Source organism: Zophobas morio, unplaced genomic scaffold, assembly GCF_036711695.1.
Source record: "Zophobas morio isolate AGI-343-1 ecotype UQ-CSIRO unplaced genomic scaffold, CSIRO_AGI_Zmor_V1 ptg000021l, whole genome shotgun sequence".
Lineage (NCBI taxonomy): Eukaryota > Metazoa > Arthropoda > Insecta > Coleoptera > Tenebrionidae > Zophobas > Zophobas morio.
The window spans coordinates 25489598-25513035 of NW_026972126.1; the positions used below are offsets into that span (position 1 = coordinate 25489598).

Consider the following 23438-nt stretch of genomic DNA (forward strand, 5'->3'; position numbering starts at 1 on the left):
AAACTCAAAAGTTTTTAAAAATTTTAAAAATTCTAAAGTTGAAAAATCAGAAAATTTCAAATCGAGAAATTGAAAATCATGAAACTGTAAAAATGAAGAGTTCAAAAATTCTAAAGTTGAAAACTCAAACATTTAAAATTAAAAATTCGAATAACTGAAAATTAAAAAACGCTAACTCGAAAAATTGCAAAGCGAAGACTAGTAAAATGGAAAATTTGCAAAATAAAATTCCAAACTTAAAAATTGAAAAATCAGAAATCATTAGACCATTGAAACGATTAAATCGAGAGAAAACTAGAAAAAAAAATGAAAAATGTTAAATTAAAAACACGAAAAATAACATATTGAAATGTCGGAAACAAAAAATCCAAAACTGGAAAATCAAAAAATTGAAAAAATTCAGAAGCTGAAAAACCGAAGATCCCAAAACTTTTAGATCCTCAAGATCCGCTGATCCCCAAACACAAAAATCCTCAGATCCTCAAAATTATCAGAACATCAAATTCCGAAAGTCTTCAAAACACCAAAATCCACAAATAAAAACACGAAAAACTTCAAATTCTCAAAATCCCCAAGTCCTCAAAACACCAGAATCTTCAAATCCTAAAACCAAAATCTCCAAGTCCTCAAATCCTCAAATCCCTAAATCCTCAAATCCTCAAATCCTTAAACCAACAGAATCCTCATATCATTGAATCCTACAAAGATTTGGAAAATTGCAAAATTAAAACTGAGAAATTTTAAATTGCAAATTCGGAACACTGCGAAACGAAAAACGAAAAACTAAAAAATCCAACAATGAAATTTTTGAAAAATCAACAAAACTTTACTCAAGAAGTTGAAAATAAAAATCAACTTGTGAAACTGAAAACTCTAAAAGTTGTGAAAAATTGTTCTTGAAAATGTGAAAAAAAAACGTTCAAGTCGAGTCGGAAAAAATACTTGCATGGAGATAATTTCTGATAAATTCGTAATCTAAAGTCAAAATCTAGTTCTCAATTTTTATTTAACAAGAACTTATTTTTGTGATAAGATAACTCACCATTGTTTTTATAACCGTATCTCGAGTAGTTTCTTGTTGACTAAATTGACCTCTCGACCAGATACCGATGCAATTTTAAATCTCGATTTTTATCTAACAATACCTAAATCTTTACGAATTCGTGACCATTGGCCATGTTCTGTTTAATTCAGAACTAAAATATTAACGACATCTAAAAGTATCGAATTTCCCGCTTTACTTTTGCGGAAAATATAACGCTTTTCATCATTTTTGCACTCCCTCGTTCGATAAAGCAAACAGTGACATTCAACTTGCTTTCCCTTCGGCCAAAGTTTTAAAAAATAATGAAATTTATTCGTCAAGGCAGGAACGGTGTAGCGAACTTTAAATTTTGATTAAGTTTTACTTAAATATTGTGTTGTACCTAAATATTAGATTTAAAAGTTTTCAAAGCTTTGTTGGCTCTCTACTTTGTCTCTTGTACAATTTTTAAATCTTTTGGAAATATTTCCAGAGATAGAGTTCGCAGTGCAGATGCTGGTCTAATTTTTGTGTCTTAAGAATTTGGCAACAGATAGGTGAAAATGTTGTCCCTGTTTCTACAGACTATAAGTTTAATGAAATATCGACTGAAACATGCAGCACGACTGGATTCAATCATTTAAAAATATCCGCATTGCCCATAAAAATCCAGGACAATAAATTTTCTCTGTTTGCAGCAAACCGTATTCAATTTCCAGGAAAACCATTTATATTACACCTATAAAAGAGAAATTTCTCTTCATATTGTTACGAAACGTAAACCTTGCTCACGCATTTGAACCGAAAACATCCACCTTCCAGACTTTCGGACCGCAAACGAATTCCAGGTAGATAATTCGCGTTTAAGAATGCACTTTGTGGCGAATTCCGCAAATATTTAAAACCCATAAATCAAAATTTATAGCGCGTATAATAAAGCACGCAGCGGTTAACTTGCTTACTCATACATAACACATTTTATGTAACACTAAAATAACAATTATCAAATAAACGCCAACAAAAATACACTCGGGCGCATTTAATTATCGCGAATTCTCACACCATCGCTCCATTTCCGAGATTAAGAAAACTTGTGTACAGTAAATAAGCCACAATTTGAATTATGCAAACAATGTTTGCGAACTTTCTTGGAGCTTCGCTTGGTTTTAATTACGTCGGAACTGGATAACCGAGGACGTGGCGTTTTTGCCTAGAAACAACGGCGTTCACGGAATATCACACTCGTTTCGAAAACGCGAAAAAGCTAATGCGAAACACGTGTTCATTATCACCGTTTCAGATCGTTTTCCACATTCAATCTTGATAAAAAACGTCCGGTCGTTTTTTACCGAAAAACTATATTTTAATTTATAAATATTACAAGAAACCGCTGAAGGCCAACCGGTGGAATGATCGCCAGCCTGAATTCTTAAACAAACGCAAATTAATATTCTCCTGAAATTAAAAAGTGTGACAACGCTCCAACAATTCATGGCAATTTAAAAAATGAATAATTTATGTGCTGCGAACACATAATAATAATAACCTAGAAAAGTTGGAACTACACGTTTAACAGTCGCTGAACTCGGAAATAAAATCACCGCTGACGGCAATTTTACAAGAAATCGGCCATCGTTGCACAGATCATTTGAACAATGAAGTTCTGACGAGAAAGGGAAACTTAAATTGCAGTCAGATCTAATCGGGCTTAAATTGCCCGGGAGAAAGTCGGCCCTTTAACAGTATTTTCAATCTTAATTATTCTGATAGGAGGAATAATGGAGTTATTTTAGTGCGAGCTGCTTCGGTTAATTGTGTCTGAAGTTTCATTTCCTTGATGTGTCGTAGGTTTTTCGAAGAGCGTCAGCTTGAGGCACAATTTCTTCATTGATTGATGTTGGATGTCTTATGTCTTTTTCTGGTTTTAGAGAGAATTGGTTCCGTTCGTGTAGTTTCTAGTTAATCGGGAAAGATTACGTAGGAAGCCTTGTTATTAATTGTTTGGATGGAGGATGAAAGGTTGTAGAACATTATTTAAGTGCTTCCACCTTGATTTACTTAGAAGTTATACTATTAATTTATAATTTGTCCATGGACGTGTTTTCATTGTCGCTATAAATAAAAAGTACGTAATTTACGATTTTACAGCTCGCTATAACAACATTCGAGGCTTTTTTGTTACTAACTTACGTTCGTTTTTAGAATTAAATACGTGTTAAATTATGCCGACACTAACTCAATTGATTGAAGTTATTTTTTGATTTTTTTTTGTCGAGCTGAAATCTGGTCGTGTCAAATCAGTTAAATCTTGTCAAGTCAGATCATGTTAAATCAGATATCGTCAAGTCAGGTTGTGTCAAATCAGGTGTGTCAAGTCAGCCACGTCTTGTCAAGTAAGTGAGATCTTGTCAAATCAGATCGTGTCAATTCAAGTCGTGTTAAGTCAGTCAGATCTTGTCAAATCATGTCGTGTTAAGACAAATTCTGTCAACTCAGGCTTTGTCAAGTCAGGTCATCTCAAGTCGCATCGTCAAATCAGGTCAAGGAAAGCCGGATCACGTCAAATTAGGTCATGTCAAATCAGGTCAAGTAAAGTTGGGTCATGTTAAGTCAATTCCTATCAAGTGAAGTGAAGTCAAGTCAGTTCAGATCATGTCAAGTTTGGTTGACAAAACTGATTTTGTCAAGTCAGGTTATATCAATTTAGGTCGTGTCCAAGTCAGTCAGCTCTTGTCAAATCAGATCGTGTTAAGCCATCTTATCAACTCAGGCTTGTTGTCAAATCGGGTCTTATTAACTCAGGTCGTGTTAAGTCAGATCTTGTCAGCTCAGGCCTTAAGTCAGTTTATCTCAAATTAGGCTGTGTTAACTCATGTCGTATAACATAGGATCATGTCAAGTCAGTTTATATCAAGTGAGGTCAAGTCAAGTCAAGTTAGGTCATGTCAAGTTAGATCCAGTTAGGTGTGAACTTGTCAAGTCAGGTTGTGCTAGTGAGATTGTGTCAAGTGGGTCAGATTTAGTCAAATCAGGTCTTGTCAAATAGTCATGTCAAGTCAAGTCATATCAAATCAATTTATGTCAAGTGAGGTCAAGTCAAGTCAGATCATGTCAAGTTAGGTCGTGCCAAGTACGGTCATGTCAAGTCAGGTCAAGTGAAGTCATGACAAGTCATTGAGATCTTATGAAATGAGGTTGTACTAAGTCAGATCTTTTCTACTCAGGTCTTATCAAGTCACGTCACGTCACGTCAGATCTAACATTACCTTACTTGACACCAGTTAAATATATACGATCCGCCTTGACTTGATTAAATAGGATCATGTCAAGAGAGATCAAGACAGATTTTGTCAAGTGAAGTTAGGTCGTGTTGAGTCAGTTAGAACTTGTCAACTCAGATCTTGTCAAATCAAGTCGTGTCCAGTGGGGTCATTTCAAGTCTAGTCGTGTGAAGTCTGTTAGATCTTGTCTAATTAAGTTGTGTCAATCAGATCTTGTCAACAAATCTTGTCAAGGCAGGTCATCTCAAGTCATGTCATGTCCAGTCAATCCTTGTCAAGTGAGGTCAAATCAAGTCAAATCCAATCATGCCAAGGTAATTCATATCAAACAAGGTCATATTACGTCTGGTCCTGTCAAATCAGGTCTTGTCAAATCAAGTCCCATCAATTCAGTCACGTCTTGTCAAGTAAGTCAGATCTTGTTAAATCAGATCTTGTCAAGTCAACTGGATCTTGTCTAATTAACTTGTGTTAATTAGATCTTGTCAACAAATCTTGTCAAGGCAGGTTATCTCAAGTCAAGTCTTCCCAAGTCATATCATGTTAAATCGGGTCAAGTCAAGTCAATTCATGTCAAATTAAGTCATGTCAAATAAGGTCATATTAGGTCTTGTCCTGTAGAGTCAGGTCATTTCAAGTCTGGTGATGTTAAGTCAGGTCAGGTCAGGTCAAGTTAAATCCAATCTTGTCAAATAAGGTCATGTTAGGTCTGGTCCAGTCAAGTTAGGTCTTGCCAAGTCGTGTCAAATCGAATCAAGTCAAGTCGAGTCAGGGGAAGTCAATTAATGTCAAGTTAAATCATGTCAAATAAGGTCATAGTAGGTCTTCTCCTGTCGAGTCAGGTCATAAGTGTGGTGATGTCAAGTGAGCTCAGGTCAACTCAAGTCAAGTCCAATCATGTCAAGATAATTCATGTTAAATAAAATCAAATTAGGTCTGATTCTACAAAATTGGATTTTTGTCGTTTCGAGTCAAATCAGATCAGTTACGTCGTGGCAAGTCAAACAGGACTTGTCAAATTAGGTTCTGTCAAATCAGATTTTGTTGACTCAAGTCTTGTTAAGCCAGGTCTTGTCAAGTCGTGTTAAGTCGTATGTCAAGTCGGGTCAGGTCAAGTTAAATCATGTCAATTAAGTTCGTATTAGGTCTTGTCCTGTCGTGTCAGATCTTCTCAAGTCAGATAATCTGAAGGCTGGTGATGTGAAGTCAGATCAGTTCAAATCAAGTCAAGTCCAATCGTGTCAAAGTAATTCATGTCAAATAAGATCATATTAGGTCTGGTCATGTCAATTCGGATCTTGTCAAAGGAACAAAAAAAACAAAAAGGATAAAAAGGATAAAAAGGATAAAAAGGATAAAAAGGATAAAAAGGATAAAAAGGATAAAAAGGATAAAAAGGATAAAAAGGATAAAAAGGATAAAAAGGATAAAAAGGATAAAAAGGATAAAAAGGATAAAAAGGATAAAAAGGATAAAAAGGATAAAAAGGATAAAAAGGATAAAAAGGATAAAAAGGATAAAAAGGATAAAAAGGATAAAAAGGATAAAAAGGATAAAAAGGATAAAAAGGATAAAAAGGATAAAAAGGATAAAAAGGATAAAAAGGATAAAAAGGATAAAAAGGATAAAAAGGATAAAAAGGATAAAAAGGACGAAGAGGACAAAATGGCGGAGAAGGGCGAAAAGAACAAAATGGCGGAGAAGGACGAAAAGGACGAAGAGAACAGAAAGGACGAAAAGGACGAAAAGGACGAAAGGACGAAAAAGACGAAAAAGACGAAAACGATAAAAGGATAAAAAGTATAAAAAGGATAGAAAGGGTAAAAATCATAAAAAGGATAAAAAGGATAAAAAGGATAAAAAGGATAAAAAGGATAAAAAGGATAAAAAGGATAAAAAGGATAAAAAGGATAAAAAGGATAAAAAGGATAAAAAGGATAAAAAGGATAAAAAGGATAAAAAGGATAAAAAGGATAAAAAGGATAAAAAGGATAAAAAGGATAAAAAGAATAAAAAGGATCAAAAGGATAAATAGGTTAAAAAAAATAAAAAACGAAAAGGACGAAATGGACGGAAAGGACGAAAATGATGAAAAGTAAGAAAATGACGCAAAAAGACGAAAAAAACGAAAAGGACGAAAAAATGAAAAGGACGAAATGGCGGAGAAGGACAAAAAGGACGAAAAGGACGAAATGGCGGAGAAGGACGGAAAGGACGGAAAGGACGAAAAGGACAAAAGGACGAAGAGGACAAAAGGACGAAAAGGACTAAAAGGACGAAAAGGACTAAAAGGACGAAAAGGACTAAAAGGACGAAAAGAACTAAAAGGACGAAGAGAACGAAAAGGACGAAAAAGTTGGGTCTTTCAGTCAGATTTTGTCAAATAAATAGGATAAAAAGGATAAAAAGGACAAAAGGGACAAAAAGGATAAAAACAACGAAAAGGACGAAAAGGACAAAATGGCGGAGAAGGAGGAAAAGGACGAAAAGGACGAAAAAGACGAAAATGATAAAAGGATAAAAAGGATAAAAAGGATAGAAAGGGTAAAAAGGATAAAAAGAATAAAAAGGATCAAAAGGATAAATAGGTTAAAAAAAATAAAAAACGAAAAGGACGAAAAGGAGGAAAAGGACGAAAAGTACGAAACGGATGCAAAGGACGAAAATGACGAAAGGGACGAAAATGACGAAAAGGACGCAAAGGACTAAAAGGACGAAAAGTACGAAACGGATGAAAAGGACGAAAATGACGAAAGTGACGAAAAGGACGAAAAAGACGAAAAGAACGAAAAGGACGAAAAGGACGAAAAGGACGAGAAGTATAAAAAGGATAAAAAGGATAAAAAGGACAAAAAGGACAAAAAGGATAAAAACAACGAAAAGGACGAAAAGGACGAAATGGCGGAGAAGGACAAAAAGGACAAAAAGGACGAAAAGGACGAAAAGGACTAAAAGGACGAAAGGGACTAAAAGGACGAAAGGGATTAAAAGGACGAAAAGGACAAAAAGACGAAAAAGGACGATATGGACGAAAAGGACAAAAATGACGGATAGGACGAAAATGATGAAAAGGACGAAAATGACGAAAAAGACGAAAATAACGAAAAGGACGAAATGGCGGAGAAGGACAAAAAGGACGAAATGGCGGAGAAGGACGGAAAGGACGAAAAGGACAAAAGGACGAAAAGGACAAAAGAACGAAAAGGACTAAAAGGACGAAAAGACTAAAAGGACAAAAAGACTAAAAGGACGAAATGGACGAAAAGGACGAAAAGGACGAAAAGGACGAAAAGGGCGAAAAAATTAGGTATTGTCAAGTCAGATTTTGCCAAATCAAGTCGTGTCAGTTCAGTTACGTTGTAGCAAGTCAGAGAGAACTTGCCAAGTTAGGTCGTGTAAAGTCAGATTTTGTCGACTCAACCCAGGTCTTCTCTAGTCAAGGCATATAATGTCAAATTGGGTCAAGTCAACTTATTTCATGTCAAGTTAAATCATGTCAAATAAGGTCATACTAGATCATGTTCTGTTGAATCAAGTCTCTAGTTTGGTGATGTCAAGTCAGGTCAGGTCAAATTAAGTCAAGCCCAATCAGATCAAGGTAATTCACGTCAAATAAGGAAAAATTTGGAAACATTACGAGCTTACAAGGCAGGAATTTTGAATATTTTCTCGATAAATATTCGGTTTGATTTTTTTTAAATCCAAAAAACTGTAAAACTTGTATTTTTTAGTTTAGAGTCGATTTTTCATGATTTTGAAATGAGAATATAATTCTTAATAAAATTAATTAAATTGGTCCAAATATGTGTCTAAAATTTAACGCTAAACTAATAAAATAAATATTCTTATTTATAAACTTTGTTTCATCGTTCCTCTTTGAATATGCAAAACGTACTTCTTACGAAATTATTATAAATTAGAAAGGTAATGAATTTTTTACGTAGTTCTACGAAATTGCGTAGTTATTAATTGTTGTTTTTGGTACTACAATCTCTGGATCACCCATAAGTTAAAAAATATTTAAAGCAGTAAACGACCAACCGATTTTGTAAATATTTTAAAGAGATTGGAAAGTTTTAATATTAGAAGTAATGGATTCAATCGGAGCTTAACTTTATTAATTATGTAATAATAACCTTGAGAAACATTTGTTGCTTCTTTTGTATAATAAATCATTCCTTTATCTCTAACGTGAACACTGGTCGTCCCACACGCTACTTCTATCAAATGCGGCCTTTCAGTGCTCCATACAGGTGGACTTTATTTTCGTTGTGATTAAATTATTCCCATTTTTATAGTTTTATTTACTATCCCAATAAAATTCTTAAAAAAATCATTCCTGACATTACTACAACACTTGGATTGTTTACACATAAATTTTTTATCGCTGTAATAAATTAATACCCGAAAAATAATCTCTCGACCTTCCCATACGTGCTTATTAATCCACCCACCTCCTCGTTCCATAAAAATAAACAATGACACTCTACCCCGCATCGATTCATTCATTCAGTTGTGTTCAACTCTGAGCCCTTCCCACATGCCAAAAAATTATTGACAGCTTCAAAGAAAATGACAGGTGTCAAAAGTTCACACTGATACAATACAATATTGCCAATTCTGCCATTTCTACACTCGCAAGTGACAAAGACGAAGTAATCTGGAAAAAGTGGAAAAAACTCAAGAACCCGGGCACCAGGTCCAAATTCCTATCCTCCACGCCATCGCCCCTTGACCTTCCCCCCCAATCTCTTATCACCAACCGACTCGTTCGATAACAAACAATGACATTCACTGTCACCTCAGTGCTCGCCTCTCGGCCTATCCACGCTCCCGAACCCCATCCCACCACTCCGCGTCCTTAACCGAACCCTCCTCACGGTCATTGCTGTCGCCAAGGCGAACCGCTGCACCGCCACAATCGGCAAGAACCACCGTTCCACTACAGTTCCTCCGGTTTATCTAACAGTTGCATCCATGCAAGCTAGAAAGTGAATCGAGAGTGAAATGGCAGCGGACGCAGTCATCGATCTGACGCTGAGCGCCCCCCAGGTGGTGCAAAGCGCCCGCGACAGGTTCAACGAGGGCCGGACGCGACCTCTGCGCTTCAGGAAGAAGCAGCTCAACGGCCTCCTCGAGTTCGTCAAAGAGAACCAAAATGCCCTGTTGGAGGCGATGCACCAGGACCTGAAGAAACCGAAACAGGAGGTGATGGTGCTGGAGATCATCCCGTTCGTGAAGGACGTGGAGCATGTGTTGAACCACCTGGACGAGTGGGCCAAGCCGGAGAAGCCCAGGAAGGCGATGGTCAACTGGATGGACGGGGTGATGGTCTACAACGACCCGTACGGGGTGGTGCTGGTGATGGGCGCGTGGAACTACCCCCTGCAGCTGACGATGACGCCGGTGATCGGTGAGCGAGGGGTTGGGAAGGTTCAAGGTTCGTGAGACTGAGGTGATTTTTGATTACGTTTATTAAAAAAAAAGTTGCTCATTAAAGTGCATTTAATGGAATTCAGTGCAATTATCACCATTAAAGTTAATTTAATTACAATTATTCTGCGATTATTGCCAATCCTGAAGGTCACACCGACGTCAATGGTCCCATCTAAGTTGCTATTTTTTTCGCGAAAGTGAAAAGTTGTTCTAAATACGTGTTTGGCGTGTTTTCGGACCTTCGCCGAAGTAATTATTAATTTAAGTGATCTGCGTGCTTTAAACCTAATTAACATTTCATTGTTTCGCTTTTTGTACGTAAATTTGGTTCCGATGGAATATATTATTCATATTCCGTGAGATGTTGTCCTCCTGTATAATTCATGAGGCTGAAATTTACATTTACATTGATCTATCATTCGATATTTTTTTTTTCATTTAAAGAGTTTTCTCGCCACTGGTTTTATTTAGATTTATTGACTTGGCGTTTTTAGGTTGCTTTGGTCGGTAAAATTGGAATATCTGAATATGTTTTTTCGGTTGTTGTTCTAGAGGTAGTACTTGGTTTTTCAAAAATCTCAAAAGCTTCTGCGGATCAGTAGAAACCGGTTTTATCGTAATCGTAGTCGTGGTGGTCAGATCTTGTCCTTCTTCAGTAGGAGGAGGATCAATGATCTCTTGATAATTCGGATCACTTGTCAGCTTCTTTATTTACTCGACATACGAAGGACCAGTGAATTCTCCAAACTTTACAGTCGTCACTTCTATGTACTCTTCCTCAGGTGCTTCTTGAAATTGGTTTAAAGATTCCAGAGAATCTTCGAATTCTAGTAATTCTAGAGATTATATAGTATATATTTAAAGATTCTAAATATAGTACAAACTTTAGAGTCCATCGATTCCAGCCATTCTAGAAATTCTAAAAATTGTAAATATTCTAAAGATTGTAAAGATTTTGGAGTGTCTAGATTCTAGAAATTCCAGATATTCCAAATATTCAAGTATTCCTAGAGATTGTGGAGAGTTTAGAGATTCTAGAGATTGTAAAAGTTTTAGAGTCTAAAGCTTTTAGTAGTCCTAGACATTCTGAAGATTCTGTAGTTTTCAAAGTTTTAGTGTCTAATGCCTCCAGCAATTCTAGAGATTCTAGAAGTTTTAGAGATTCTAAAGAAATGGTATTTTTTAGAAACTTTAGAATCTCTAGAATCTTTAGCATCTCCAGAATCTGTAGAGCCTCTAAAATTTACAATCTCTAGAACCTTTAGAAAACCAGAATCTTAAGAATCTTGACAATTTCTGGAATCGTTAGAATCTAAAACTTTTGGAATTTTTGCAATGTTTACAGTTTATAGAATATTTGGAATCTCCCGATTCTCAAGAATCTCTAAAACCTCTAGAATTCCTAGAATCTTTAGAATATCTAGAATCTTTAGTTAGAATCTTTAGAATCTCTAAAATATTTAACATCTCTGGAATCTCTAGAACGTCTACAATCTCTAGAACGTTTAGAATCTCTAGAACTGCAGGAACCGCTATACTTTAGAGCTCTGAATTACGTTGAACATTGAAACATTTAAAATCTTCAGAATTTTTAAAAAGATTTTGAATGTTCCAAATATTCCAAAAATTGTTGAAATTGGTTTAAAGATACTCTAAAGATTGTAAAGATTTTGGCGAGTCTAGAGATTCTAGAAATTCCAGATATTCCAAATATTCAAGTATTCCTAGAGATTGTCGAGAATTTAGAGATTCTAGAGATTGTAAAAGTTTTAAAGTCTAACGGTTTCAGTAGTCCTAGACATTCTGAAGATTAAGATTCTAGAGATTCTAAAAATTTCAGAAATTCCAAAAATTCTAGATACTTTAGATATTCTCGAGATTCTGAAGATTCTGGAATTTTTAGAGATTCTAAAAATTTAAAAAAAACCGAAGAATGTAGAGATTTGGATTTTAAAGCAGATTCTAAAGATTTTGGAGATTCTTAAGGTTGGAGAAATTCGCGAAATTCTAAATCTTAAAGGGTCTAGATGTTGAAATTCTCTACAGGTTTTGAAGATTCTGGAGGTGCTAAATATTCTAGACATTCTAAAGATTTCAAGAAATCCAAAGTTTTAGTGTCTAATGTTTCCAGCAATTCTAGAGATTCTAGAGGTTTTAGAGAAGAATTTTAAGAATCTTTACAATTTCTGGAATCGTTAGACTCTAAAAGTTTTGGAATTTTTGCAAGGTTTAGAATTTATAGAATCTTTGGAATCTTCTGATTCTCAAGAATCTCTAAAACCTGTAGAATCCTTAATTAGAATCTTTAGGATCTCTAGAATATTAATATCTCTGGAATCTCTGGAACGTCTAAAATCTCTAGAATGTTTAGAATTTCTAGAAGTGCAGGAACTGCTATACTCTAGAGTTGTGAATTACGTTGAACCTTTAAATATTTAAAATCTCCAGAATTGTTCCAAATATTCCAAATATTCCCGAAAATGGTTTAAAGATTCGGAAGATTCCAGAGATTTCGAAGATTCTAGACAATCTAGAGGTTCTAAATGTGGCACAAGTTTGGGAGTCTATCGGTTTCACCCATTCTAGAGGTTCTACAGATTCTGAACATTCTAGTAATTCTAGAGTTTGTAGAGTATTTAGAGATTTTAAATCTTCTGGGTTTCAAAGCTTGACTTTCGGGAGAAGATTGCGAAAGATTCCTCAAGATTGCAAAAGAATCTCCGGGGCTTCTACTGTCTTTTTTTAAATATGGGATAGGATTTCAGGGGTTTCTAGTGTCTTATTTATGGATGAATAAGAATCTCGAGGGCTCCTAGTGTATTTCTCTTCAGGATTGCGAAAGAATCTCAGGGGCTCCTATTTTACGTATTCTTCCTTAAAATTGCAAAAGAATCGCAGGGGCTTCTAGTGTCTTTTTCTTTAAGATTGCGTAAGAATCTCTGGGACCCTTAGTGTAATTTTCTTCAAGATTGCGAAAGAATCTCAGGGGTTTCTATCGTATGTATTCATCCTCAAGATTGCGAAAGATTCTCAGGGGCTTCTAATGTCTTTTTTTAAAATTGCGTAAGAATCTCAGGGGCTTCTAGTGTGTTTTTCTCCAAGATTGCGAAAGAATTTCATTGGCTTCTATTGTATGTATTCTTCCTCAAGATTGCGAAAGAAAATCAGGGGCTCCTATTATATATTCTTCCTCAAGACAGCGAAAGAATCTCAGGGGCTTCTAGTGTAATTTTCTTCAAAATTGCGAAAAAATCTCAGGGGTTCCTACCGTATGTATTCATTCTCAAGGTGAGAAAGATTCTCAGGGGCTTCGAATGTCTTTTTTTAAGATTGCGTAAGAATCTCAAGGGCTTGTAGTGTATTTTTCTTCAATTTTGCGAAAGCATCTTAGGGGCCCTTATGGTATGTATTCTTCCTCAAGATTGCGAAAGAATCTCGGGGGCTCCTAGTGTATTTTTCACCAAGATTGCGAAAGAATTTCAGGGACTTCTATTCTATGTATTCTTCCTCAAGATTGCGAAAGAAAATCAGGGGCTCCTATTGTATATTCTTCCCCAAGATTGCGAAAGAATCTTAGGGGCTTCTAGTGTATTTTTCTTCAAGATTGCGAAAGAATCTCTAGGACCCTTAGTGTAATTTTCTTCAAGATTGCGAAAGAATCTCAGGGGTTCCTACCGTATGTATTCATCTTCAATAATGCGAAAGATTCTCAGGGGCTTCTAAAGTCTTTTTTTAAGATTGTGTAAGAGTCTCAGGGGCTTCTAGTGTATTTTTCTTCAATTTTGCGAAAGCATCTTAGGGACCCTTATGGTATGTATTCTTCCTCAAGATTGCGAAATAATCTCGGGGGCTCCTAGTGTATTTTTCTCCAAGATTGCGAAAGAATTTCAGGGGCTTCTATTGTATGTATTCTTCCTCAAGATTGCGAAAGAATCTCAGGGGCTCCTATTGCATATTCTTCCTCAAGATTGCGAAAGAATCGCAGGGGCTTCTAGTGTATTTTTCTTCAAGATTGCGAAAGAATCTCTAGGACCGTTAGTGTAATTTTCTTCAAGATTGCGAAAGAATTTCAGGGGCTTCTATTGTATGTATTCTTCCTCAACATTGCGAAAGATTCTCAGAGGCTTCTAATGTCTTTTTTTAAGATTGCGTAAGAATCTCAGGGGTTTTTAGGGCATTTTTCTTCAATTTTGCGAACGCATCTTAGGGACCCTTATGGTATGTATTCTCCCTCAAGATTGCGAAAGAATTTCTGGAGCTGCTAGTGTATGTTTTTTTTTCAAAATTGCGAAAGAGTCTCAGGGGCTTCTAGTATCTTTGTCCTTAAGATTACGTAAGAATTTCGAGGGCTCATAGTGTTATTATATCTAAGCTTGGGAAAAAATTTCAGGGGCTCTTGGTGTATTTTTTTAGGAATGCGAAAGAATCTCAGAGGCTTCTAGTGTCTATTCCTTAAAGATTGCGAAAGAATCTCGGGCGCTCCAAGTGGATTTCTCTTCAAGATTACGTAAGAATCTCGAGTGCTCATAATGTTATTTTATCTAAGACTGCGAAAGAATTTCAGGGGCTCGTGGTGTATTTTTCTTCAAGATTGCGAAAGAATCTTAGGGGCTCCTATTATATGTATTCTTCCTCTAGATTGCGGAAGAATTTCTGGGGATGCTAGTGTGTTTTTATTTTTCAAGATTGCGAAAGAATATCAGGGGCTTCTAGTATCTTTTTCCTTAAGATTACGTAAGAATCTCGAGGGCTCATAGTGTTATTTTATCTAACATTGCGAAAGGATTTCAGGGGCCCTTGGTGTATTTTTTTAGGAATGCGAAAGAATCTCAGAGGCTTCTAGTGTCTTTTTCTTAAAGATCGCGAAAGAATCTCGGGCGGTCCAAGTGGATTTCTCTTCAAGATTGCGAAAGAATCTCAGGGGCTTCTGGTACCTTTGCCTTTAAGATTGTGTAAGAATCTCGAGGATTTCTAGTGCCTTTGTATTTAAGATTGCGTAAGAATCTCGGGACTTCCTAGTGTATTTTTCTTCAAGATTGCGAAAGAATCTCAGGGGCTCCTATTGTATGTATTCTTTTTCAAGATTGCGAAAGAATTCTGGGGCTGCTAGTGTATTTTTTTTTCAAGATTGCGAAAGAATCTCAGGGGCTTCTAGTATCTTTGTCCTTAAGATTACGTAAGAATCTCGAGAGTTCATAGTGTTATTTTATCTAAGATTGCGAAAGAATTTCAGGGGCTCGTGGTGTATTTCTTTTAGGATTGCGAAAGAATCTCAGAGGCTTCTAGTACTTTTTCTTAAAGATTGCGAAAGAATCTCGGCCGCTCCAAGTGGATTTCTCTTCTAGATGGTGAAAGAATCTCGGGGCTTCTGGTACCTTTGCCTTTAAGATTGTGTAAGAATCACGAAGATTTCTAGTGCCATTGTCTTTAAGATTGCGTAAGAATCTCGGAACCTCCTAGTGTATTTTTCTTCAAGATTGCGAAAGAATCTCAGGGGCTCCTATTGTATGTATTCTTTGTCAAGATTGCGAAAGAATTTCAGGGGCTGCTAGTGTTTTTTTTTCAAGATTGCGAAAGAATCTCAGGGGCTTCTAGTATCTTTGCCCTTAAGTTTACGTAAGAATCTCGAGGGCTCATAGTGTTATTTTATCTAAGATTGCGAAAGAATTTCAGGTGCTTTTGGTGTGTTTTTTTAGGATTGCGAAAGAATCTCAGAGGCTTCTAGTGTCTTTTTCTTAAAGATTGCGAAAGAATCTCGGGCGCTCCAAGTTGATTTCTCTTCAAGATTGCGAAAGAATCTCAGGGCCTTCTGGTACCTTTGTCTTTAAGATTGCGTAAGAATCTCGGGACCTCCTAGTGTATTTTTCTTCAAGATTGCGAAAGAATCTCAGGGGCTTCTATTGTATGTATTCTTCCTCAAGATTGCGAAAGAATCTCAGGGGCTTCTAGAATCTTTTTCCTTAAGATTGCTTAAAAAATCTTGGGGGCTCCTATTTTATGTATTCTTCCTCAAGATTGCAAAAGAATCTCAGGGGCTCCTAGTGTGTTTTTCTTTAAGATTGTGAAAGAATCTCAGGGGCTCTTGGTGTATTTTTTTTAGGATTGCGAAAGAATCTCAGAGGCTTCTAGTGTCTTTATCTTAAAAATTTCGAAAGAATTTCGGGCGCTCCAAGTGGATATCTCTTCAAGATTGCGAAAGAATCTCAGGGGCTCCTATTGTATGTATTCTTCCTCAAGATTGCGAAAGAATATCAGGGGCTTCTAGAGTCTTTTTCCTTAAGATTGCTTAAAAAAATCTCGGGGGCTCCTATTTTATGCATTCTTCCTCAAGATTGCGACAAAATCTCAGGGGCTCTTGGTGTATTTTTTTTACGATTGCGAAAGAATCTCAGAGGCTTCTAATGTCTTTTTCTTAAAAATTTAGAAAGAATTTCGGGCGCTCCAAGTGGATTTCTCTTCAAGATTGCGAAAGAATCTCAGGGGCTCCTATTGTATGTATTCTTCCTCAAGATTGCGAAAGAATATCAGGGGCTTCTAGAGTCTTTTTCCTTAAGATTGCTTAAAAAACCTCGGGGGCTCCTATTTTATGTATTCTTCCTCAAGATTGCGAAAAAATCTCAGGGGCTTCTAATGTGTCTTTCTTTAAGATTGTGAAAGAATCTCAGGGGCTCTTGGGGTATTTTTTTTAGGATTGCGAAAGAATCTCAGGGGCTTCTAGTGTCTTTTTCTTAAAAATTTCGAAAGAATCTCGGGCGCTCCACGTGGATTTCTCTTCAAGATTGCGAAAGAATTCTAGGGGCTCCTATTACATATATGTATTCTTCCTCAAGGTTGCGAAAGAATCGCAGGGGCTTCTAGTGTGTTATTCTTTAAGATTGTGAAAGAATCTCAGGGGCTCTTATGGTATGAATTCTTCCTTCAAACTTCTTGCTTCAAACGTGGCATTTCCAAAAAATTTTTGACGTAACTTTGACCTATAGCAGCTTCTACAAAAAAGTTTAGGAACTTTCTAGAATCAACTACATTTAAAAAAGAAAAATGTCAATTGTCCAACACGACGTTTGCCAAAAATTGCGTCGTATCTAAACCGAACCGGTCCCAAATCTGGTCAAATTCCGCATCCGCTCTCGGTCACCCAAATTACCCGAATTAAACCCATCATCATACTTTCGTTACGTAACTGAGAGAGTAATAAGAGATGCAAAAACGCTTCTAAATTACCAGTCGCGATACTTAATAACAACTTTTACCCACTCCTCTCTCTCTAAATACCACACAATACATCTCTAACTATCATTTCGAGTAAAAATAATTACACCCAAAGTTCCGCTTCCAGAACATTAATAACAATCGCGTGCATGCAAACAAACCCATCGCACGTCAAACAAAATTGAAAAACTTGTTTTGCGTAATAAAAGAAACAAAATTCTTCCAGACCTGTTTACCTCTCATTGTCAGATAAACAAAGTGCATCGTCGGACAAGGTTGCCCTCTTTTTTAATCACGAACCTTGAATCTTAATGACTATTAATTGACTTTTAATTTAATACTAATGCGATTGTAATGTAGGTGCCATAGCAGCTGGGAACAGCGTGGTGATTAAACCGTCTGACCTCTCCCCGGCCACCAGTCAACTCATGTACGACCTCCTCCCCAAATACCTGGATAGAGAATGCTACCCTGTGTACCTCGGCGGGGTTAAAGAAACCACCGAGTTGTTGAAAGAGCGCTTCGACTATATTTTCTACACCGGGGGCACAGCGGTGGGGCAAATTATTCACAAAGCGGCCAATCGCTACCTCACACCTGTCACGCTAGAACTCGGCGGGAAAAGCCCCGCCTACATTGACGCCTCCGCTGACCTTGACAAAACCGTCAAGCGCGTCCTGTGGGGTAAATGCATCAACTCGGGGCAAACTTGTGTAGCCCCGGATTACATTCTCTGCACGAAGGAAGTCCAAGATAAGTTCGTCAAGTGTGCCCAAAAGGTCATGCTTGAGTTCTACGGACAGGACATCCAGGATTCGCCTGATTACTGCCGGATTGTCACTGATAGACACTTCACTCGCTTGGTTGGACTTCTGTCAGGACTTAAAGTAGCACTTGGAGGTCGCTATGAAGCTAAAGACCGCTTCATAGAACCTACGATTGCCATAGATGTAAGTCCGAACCACCCCATCATGCAGGAGGAGATCTTCGGACCCATTTTGCCCATCATACCCATCAGTAGTGTGGACGAAGCCATCACCTTCATCAACAAGAGGGACAAACCTCTAGCTTTGTATATCTTTTCGACGAAGAAGAGAGATCGGGAGAAGATGCTTAAAGAGACGTCGAGTGGTGGGGTTTGTGTTAATGACACGATTATGCATATAGCGGTGGAGGATTTGCCCTTTGGGGGCGTGGGACAAAGCGGCATGGGGGCGTACCACGGGAGCAAGACCTTTGATACCTTCACCCACAAGAAGACGGTTCTGGTCAAGGACTTCCAAGCCCTACCCGAGAAGATCCTAGCTAGTAGATACCCACCCTACTCGGATTCGAAAATCGCTTTTATCAACCTAGGGATGAAAGAGAGGAGGCGGCTCTCGCTCAAGTACTTGCCACACATAATCATGTTCTTACTGGGGGCGGCGGTCACAGTCGCCGTGTTTTACCTCTGCAAGTACGCGAAGTGATGTGATATTTTTTATTTTTGTATTTTTGGTGTATAAGTTTTTAAATAAATAGTGAGTTGGATTGTTGTTTCGTTACTCCCACATTAGTTTTCAGGGCTGGATCACCACACCGTTGCTATTTTCCCTTTTCGTTAGTGACATCCTAGTGTCAGTTCCAGGGGGACAAGCACGAGGCCTACGTCCGGCTCACCCTCAACCAGCACTACCGCAGCGTGAAGGAGAAGCGCACGGGCATCGCGCGGCCCTCCCGCGACGGCGCCGTCACCTTCACCGAGGGGTTCAACTTCAAGCTGGCGCCGTCCCAGGTGGACATCAGCAGCCTGGCGTTCCACGTTTTCCAGGCCACTTCCGGCTACGGTAGGGGTACGTGTTTCGTATCGCTGTGCTCGCCATCTTCATTTTTGCATGGTTTGTTACTTTCGCTTGTTACGTGAGCCGCGGAGATTAGTTTCCGCTAAGCACTTTCACCGGTGTTGTGAAACTGTTCCTTGATCTTCGGCGGCCAAGATCAAGCGGGTCTTGGGATTGTTTTGGTGTTTACTGGTTTTTATTTAGCTTCGCATGTTAAAAGTATTACTTTTTTTTTTAGCAGAATATAAGTAGTTTGTGATGTTTTTTTAAGTGTAATTAATAATCCAAAGAAAAGAAATGCTCCATAGCCTACAAAAGTTCTTCCACATTACGAACTTGAAGTCGTTTTGTAAAAGGAAAATCTAATAAAGTGACTAAAGTTTGATTTAAAAAAAATCGAATTAATAAAAATCAATAATGGCACTTAAAATTACATACTTGGTTATACTATAAATTTCCACATCAACGCGAAAACAAAGAAATAAAAAAAAATTCCAAAGCCAGAGACGATTCCATTTTTTTTTTTCTAAAATTGATTAATCGTGAATTATATAATAAGAAACAAATTAAGTTTCGAGTGTGATGACGATATTTATGAAATGGATTTCACAAATCTTTAAACAAAACAAAAAAAAATATTTATAATACATATTTTGAAAATATCAACAGTTTTTTTTTCTTTTTTCAATGATATTTATTTTTTAGACAAATTTATCGGAAAATGTGTCATCTGCTTGTACACGATTCCACATCACAGCAGCGACAACACAAAAATTTTTTTCACAAATTTTCCAAAGCCGAATTTGATCCTATATTTTTTTCCTCAAAATATTTAACTGTGAATTATCTAATAAGAAAAAATTAGGTTTCGACTGTGATGATGAAATTTATGAAACTGAAATGGGTTTCACCATAAATCTTAAAACAAAATCAAAGAAAAATAAAAAATTTACAATACTTTGAAAATATCACCAGCTTTTTTTTTCTTTTTTAAATGATCTTTATTTTTTAAATAAACAAATGGAAAATGCGTCTCAGGCTTGTGAATGATTCCATATCATGGCAGCAACAACACAAAAAATAATTGAAAAATTTTTTCAAAGCCGGAGACGATCCTATAATTTTTTTTCTGGAATTGTTTAACCTTGAATTCTCTAATAAGAAAAAATTAGGTTTCGACTATGATGATGAAATTTATGAAATGGATTTCACCACAAATCTTTAAACAAAACAAAAAATATACAGAAACATTTTTAATACATATTTTGAAAATATCAACAGTTTTTTTTTCTTTCTTCAATGATATTTATTTTTTAGACAAATTTATCGGAAAATGTGTCATCTGCTTGTACACGATTCCACATCACAGCAGCGACAACACAAAAAAATGTTTCACAAATTTTCCAAAGCCGAATTCGATCGTATAATTTTTTTTTGAAATTGTTTAACTGTGAATTGTCTAATAAGAAAAAAATAGATTGCGACTGTGATGATGAAATTTATGAAACTGAGATGGGTTTTACCATCAATACAAAGAAAAATTAAAAATTCATAAACTTTTGAAAATGGCGCCAGTTGTTTTTTCTTTTTTAAATGATCTTCAAGGTGTTTTTTGGACAACTTATCGGAAACTCAGTCTCAGACATGTAAATGATTTTATAACACAGCAACGATAACACAAAAAATAATTTTCAAGAATTTTTCCAAAGCCGAATTCGATCCTATATTTCTTTCCTGAAATTATTTAACTGTGAATTCTCTAATAAGAAAAAATTAGGTTTCTATTGTGATGATAAAATTTATGAAATGGATTTCACCCCAAATCTTTAAACCAAACAAAAAAAAATAAACATTTATAATACATATTTTGAAAATATCAACAGTTTTTTTTTCAAAGATCTTTATTTTTTAGACAAATTTATTGGAAAATGTGTCATATGCTTGTACACGATTCCACATCACAACAGGGACAACACAAAAAATTATTTTCACAAATTTTCCAAAGCCGAATTCGATCCTAAAATTTTTTTCTAAAATTGTTTAACTCTAATACGAAAAAATTAAGTTTCGACTGTGATGATGAAATTTATGAAACTGAAATGGGTTTTACCATAAATCTATAAACTAAAACAAAAAAAAAACAGTCACAATATTTTGAAAATGTCACCAGCTGTTTTTTCTTTTTTTTTTTTTAATAATCTTCACTGCGTTTTTTGGACAAACTTATTGGAAAATGCGTCTCATACTTTTCATGATTCACATAGCGAAAATCAAAAAAAACATTTTTCCAAAAATTTTTCCAGAGCCGGAGAGATCCTATATTTTTTTTCTAAAATTATTTAACTATAAAAATTTATGTCTAATAAGAAACAAATTAAGTTTCTAGTGTGATGAATGATGATGAAATTTATAAAACTAAAATGTGTTTTACCATAAATCTTTAAACAGAAACAAGGAAAAATAAAAAATTCACAATATTTTGAAAAGAGCACCAGCTGTTTTTTTAATTTATCTTCACAGTGGTTTTTTTGGACAAACTTATCGGAAAATGCGTCAGAGGTTCATATATGCAAGAAATTGCAAGAAATAATTTTTCCAAAGCCGGAGACGATCCTATAATTTCTATCTAAAATAGTTTATCTGTGAATTCTGTAATAAAAAAAATGTTTCGATTATGATATGTATTTTACCATAAATCTTTAAACTAAAACAAAAAAAAATAAATTATTCATAATACTTTGAAAACATCAACAGTTTTTTTTTTTTTTTAATAACCTTCACAGTGTTTTTTTTTTTGGACAAATTTATCGGAAATTGGGTCTCAGGCTTGTACATTGTTCCACATCACAGCAGCGACAACACAAAAAATAATTTTCAAAAATTTTTCCATAGCCGAATTCCATCCTATAATTTTTTTCTGAAATTGTTTAATCGTGAGTTCTCTATTACGAAAAAATTAGGTTTCGACTGTGATGATGAAATTGATGAAACTAAGATGGGTTTTAACATAAATCTTTAAATTACACAAAGAAAAATAAAAAAATTATAATATTTTCAAAATGTCACCAGTTGTTTTTTCCTTTTTAAATGACCTTCACTGTGTTTTTTTGAACAAATTTATAGGAAAATTAGTCTCAGGCTTGTAAATAATTCCATATCACAGAAACGACAAAAAAATATTTTCATAAATTTTTTCAAAGCCGAATCAGATCCTATAATTTTTTTCTGAAGTTACTTAACTGTGAATTCTCGAATACGAAAAAATTAGGTTCCGACTATAATGATGAAATTTATGAAACTGAGATGGGTTTTATCATAAATCTTTAAATTAGGCATACAAAGAAAAATGAAAAAAAATCATAAAATTTTGAAAATCCTACAAGTGGTTTTTCTTTTTTAAATGACCTTCACGGTTTTTTTTTTTTGACAAATTTATCGGAAATTGCGTCTCAGGCTTGTAGATTGTTCCAGATCACAGCAGCGACAACACAAAAAATAATTTTCAAAAATTTTCCAAAGCCGAATTCGATCCTATAATTTTTTTTGAAATTGTTTAATCGTGAATTCTCAAATACGAAAAAAATAGGATTCGACTGTGATGATGAAATTTATGAAACTGAGATGGGTTTTACCATAAATCTTTAAATTACACAAAGAAAAATGAAAAAATGTCACTTGTTGTGTTTTCCTTTTTAAATGACTTTCATTGTGTTTTTTTGGACAAATTTATCGGAAAATGCGTCTCAGGCTTGTAAATGATTCCATATCACAGCACCGACAAAAAATAAATTTTTTAAAATTTTCCAAAGCCGAATCAGATCCTACAATTTTTTTCTGAAATTATTTAACAGTGAATTCCCTAATAAGAAAAAATTAGGTTTCGACTGTGATGATGAAATTTATAAAACTGAGATGGGTTTTAGCATAAATCTCTAAATTAGGTATACAAAGAAAAATGAAAAAATCATAAAATTTTGAAAATCCTACAAGTTGTTTTTTCTTTTTTAAATGACCTTCACAGTGTTTATTTTTTGGAAAAATTTATCGGAAATTAGCTCTCAGGTTTGTACATTATTCCATATCACAGCAGCGACAACACAAAAAAATAATTTTCAAAAATTTTTCCAAAGTCGAACTCGATCCTATAATTTTTTTCTGAAATTGTTCAACTGTGAATTCTCTAATACGAAAAAATTAGGTTTCGACTGTGATGATGAAATTTATGAAACTGAGATGGGTTTTATCATAAATCTTTAAATTAGGTATACAAAGAAAAATGAAAAAATCATAAAATTTTGAAAATCCTACAAGTTGTTTTTTCTTTTTTGAATGACCTTCACAGTGTTTTTTTTTTTGACAAATTTATCGGAAATTGAATCTCAGGCTTGTACATTACTCCATATCACAGCAGCGACAACACAAAAAAAATAACTTTCAAAAATTTTTCCAAAGTCGAACTCGATCCTATAATTTTTTTCTGAAATTGTTCAACTGTGATTTCTCTAATACGAAAAAATTAGGTTTCGACTGTGATGATGAAATTAATGAAACTGAGATGGGTTTTATCATAAATCTTTAAATTAGGTATACAAAGAAAAATGAAAAAATCATAAAATTTTGAAAATCCTACAAGTTGTTTTTTCTTTTTTGAATGACCTTCACAGTGTT

The 23438-nt window shown here is 35.4% G+C and overlaps 2 protein-coding genes across 3 annotated transcripts in view; both read left to right on the forward strand.

The window, feature by feature from the left end:
- LOC135132064 (synaptotagmin-15-like) overlaps nucleotides 1–23438 on the forward strand; it is a 205920-nt gene that overhangs the window by 178511 nt on the left and 3971 nt on the right. The window contains exon 9 of one of the 2 annotated variants that reach the window (XM_064059990.1): nucleotides 18572–18782. In XM_064059990.1, the coding sequence (XP_063916060.1) occupies nucleotides 18572–18782 (211 nt within the window). The remainder of the gene's footprint in view (nucleotides 1–18571; nucleotides 18783–23438) is intronic. The other variant, XM_064059991.1, reaches the window with a different exon arrangement.
- LOC135132063 (aldehyde dehydrogenase, dimeric NADP-preferring-like) lies at nucleotides 9047–18480 on the forward strand. Its single transcript, XM_064059989.1, has 2 exons — nucleotides 9047–9718; nucleotides 17311–18480. Exons 1-2 carry the CDS (start codon nucleotides 9313–9315, stop codon nucleotides 18417–18419), a joined length of 1515 nt encoding a protein of 504 aa, XP_063916059.1. The 5' UTR covers nucleotides 9047–9312; the 3' UTR covers nucleotides 18420–18480.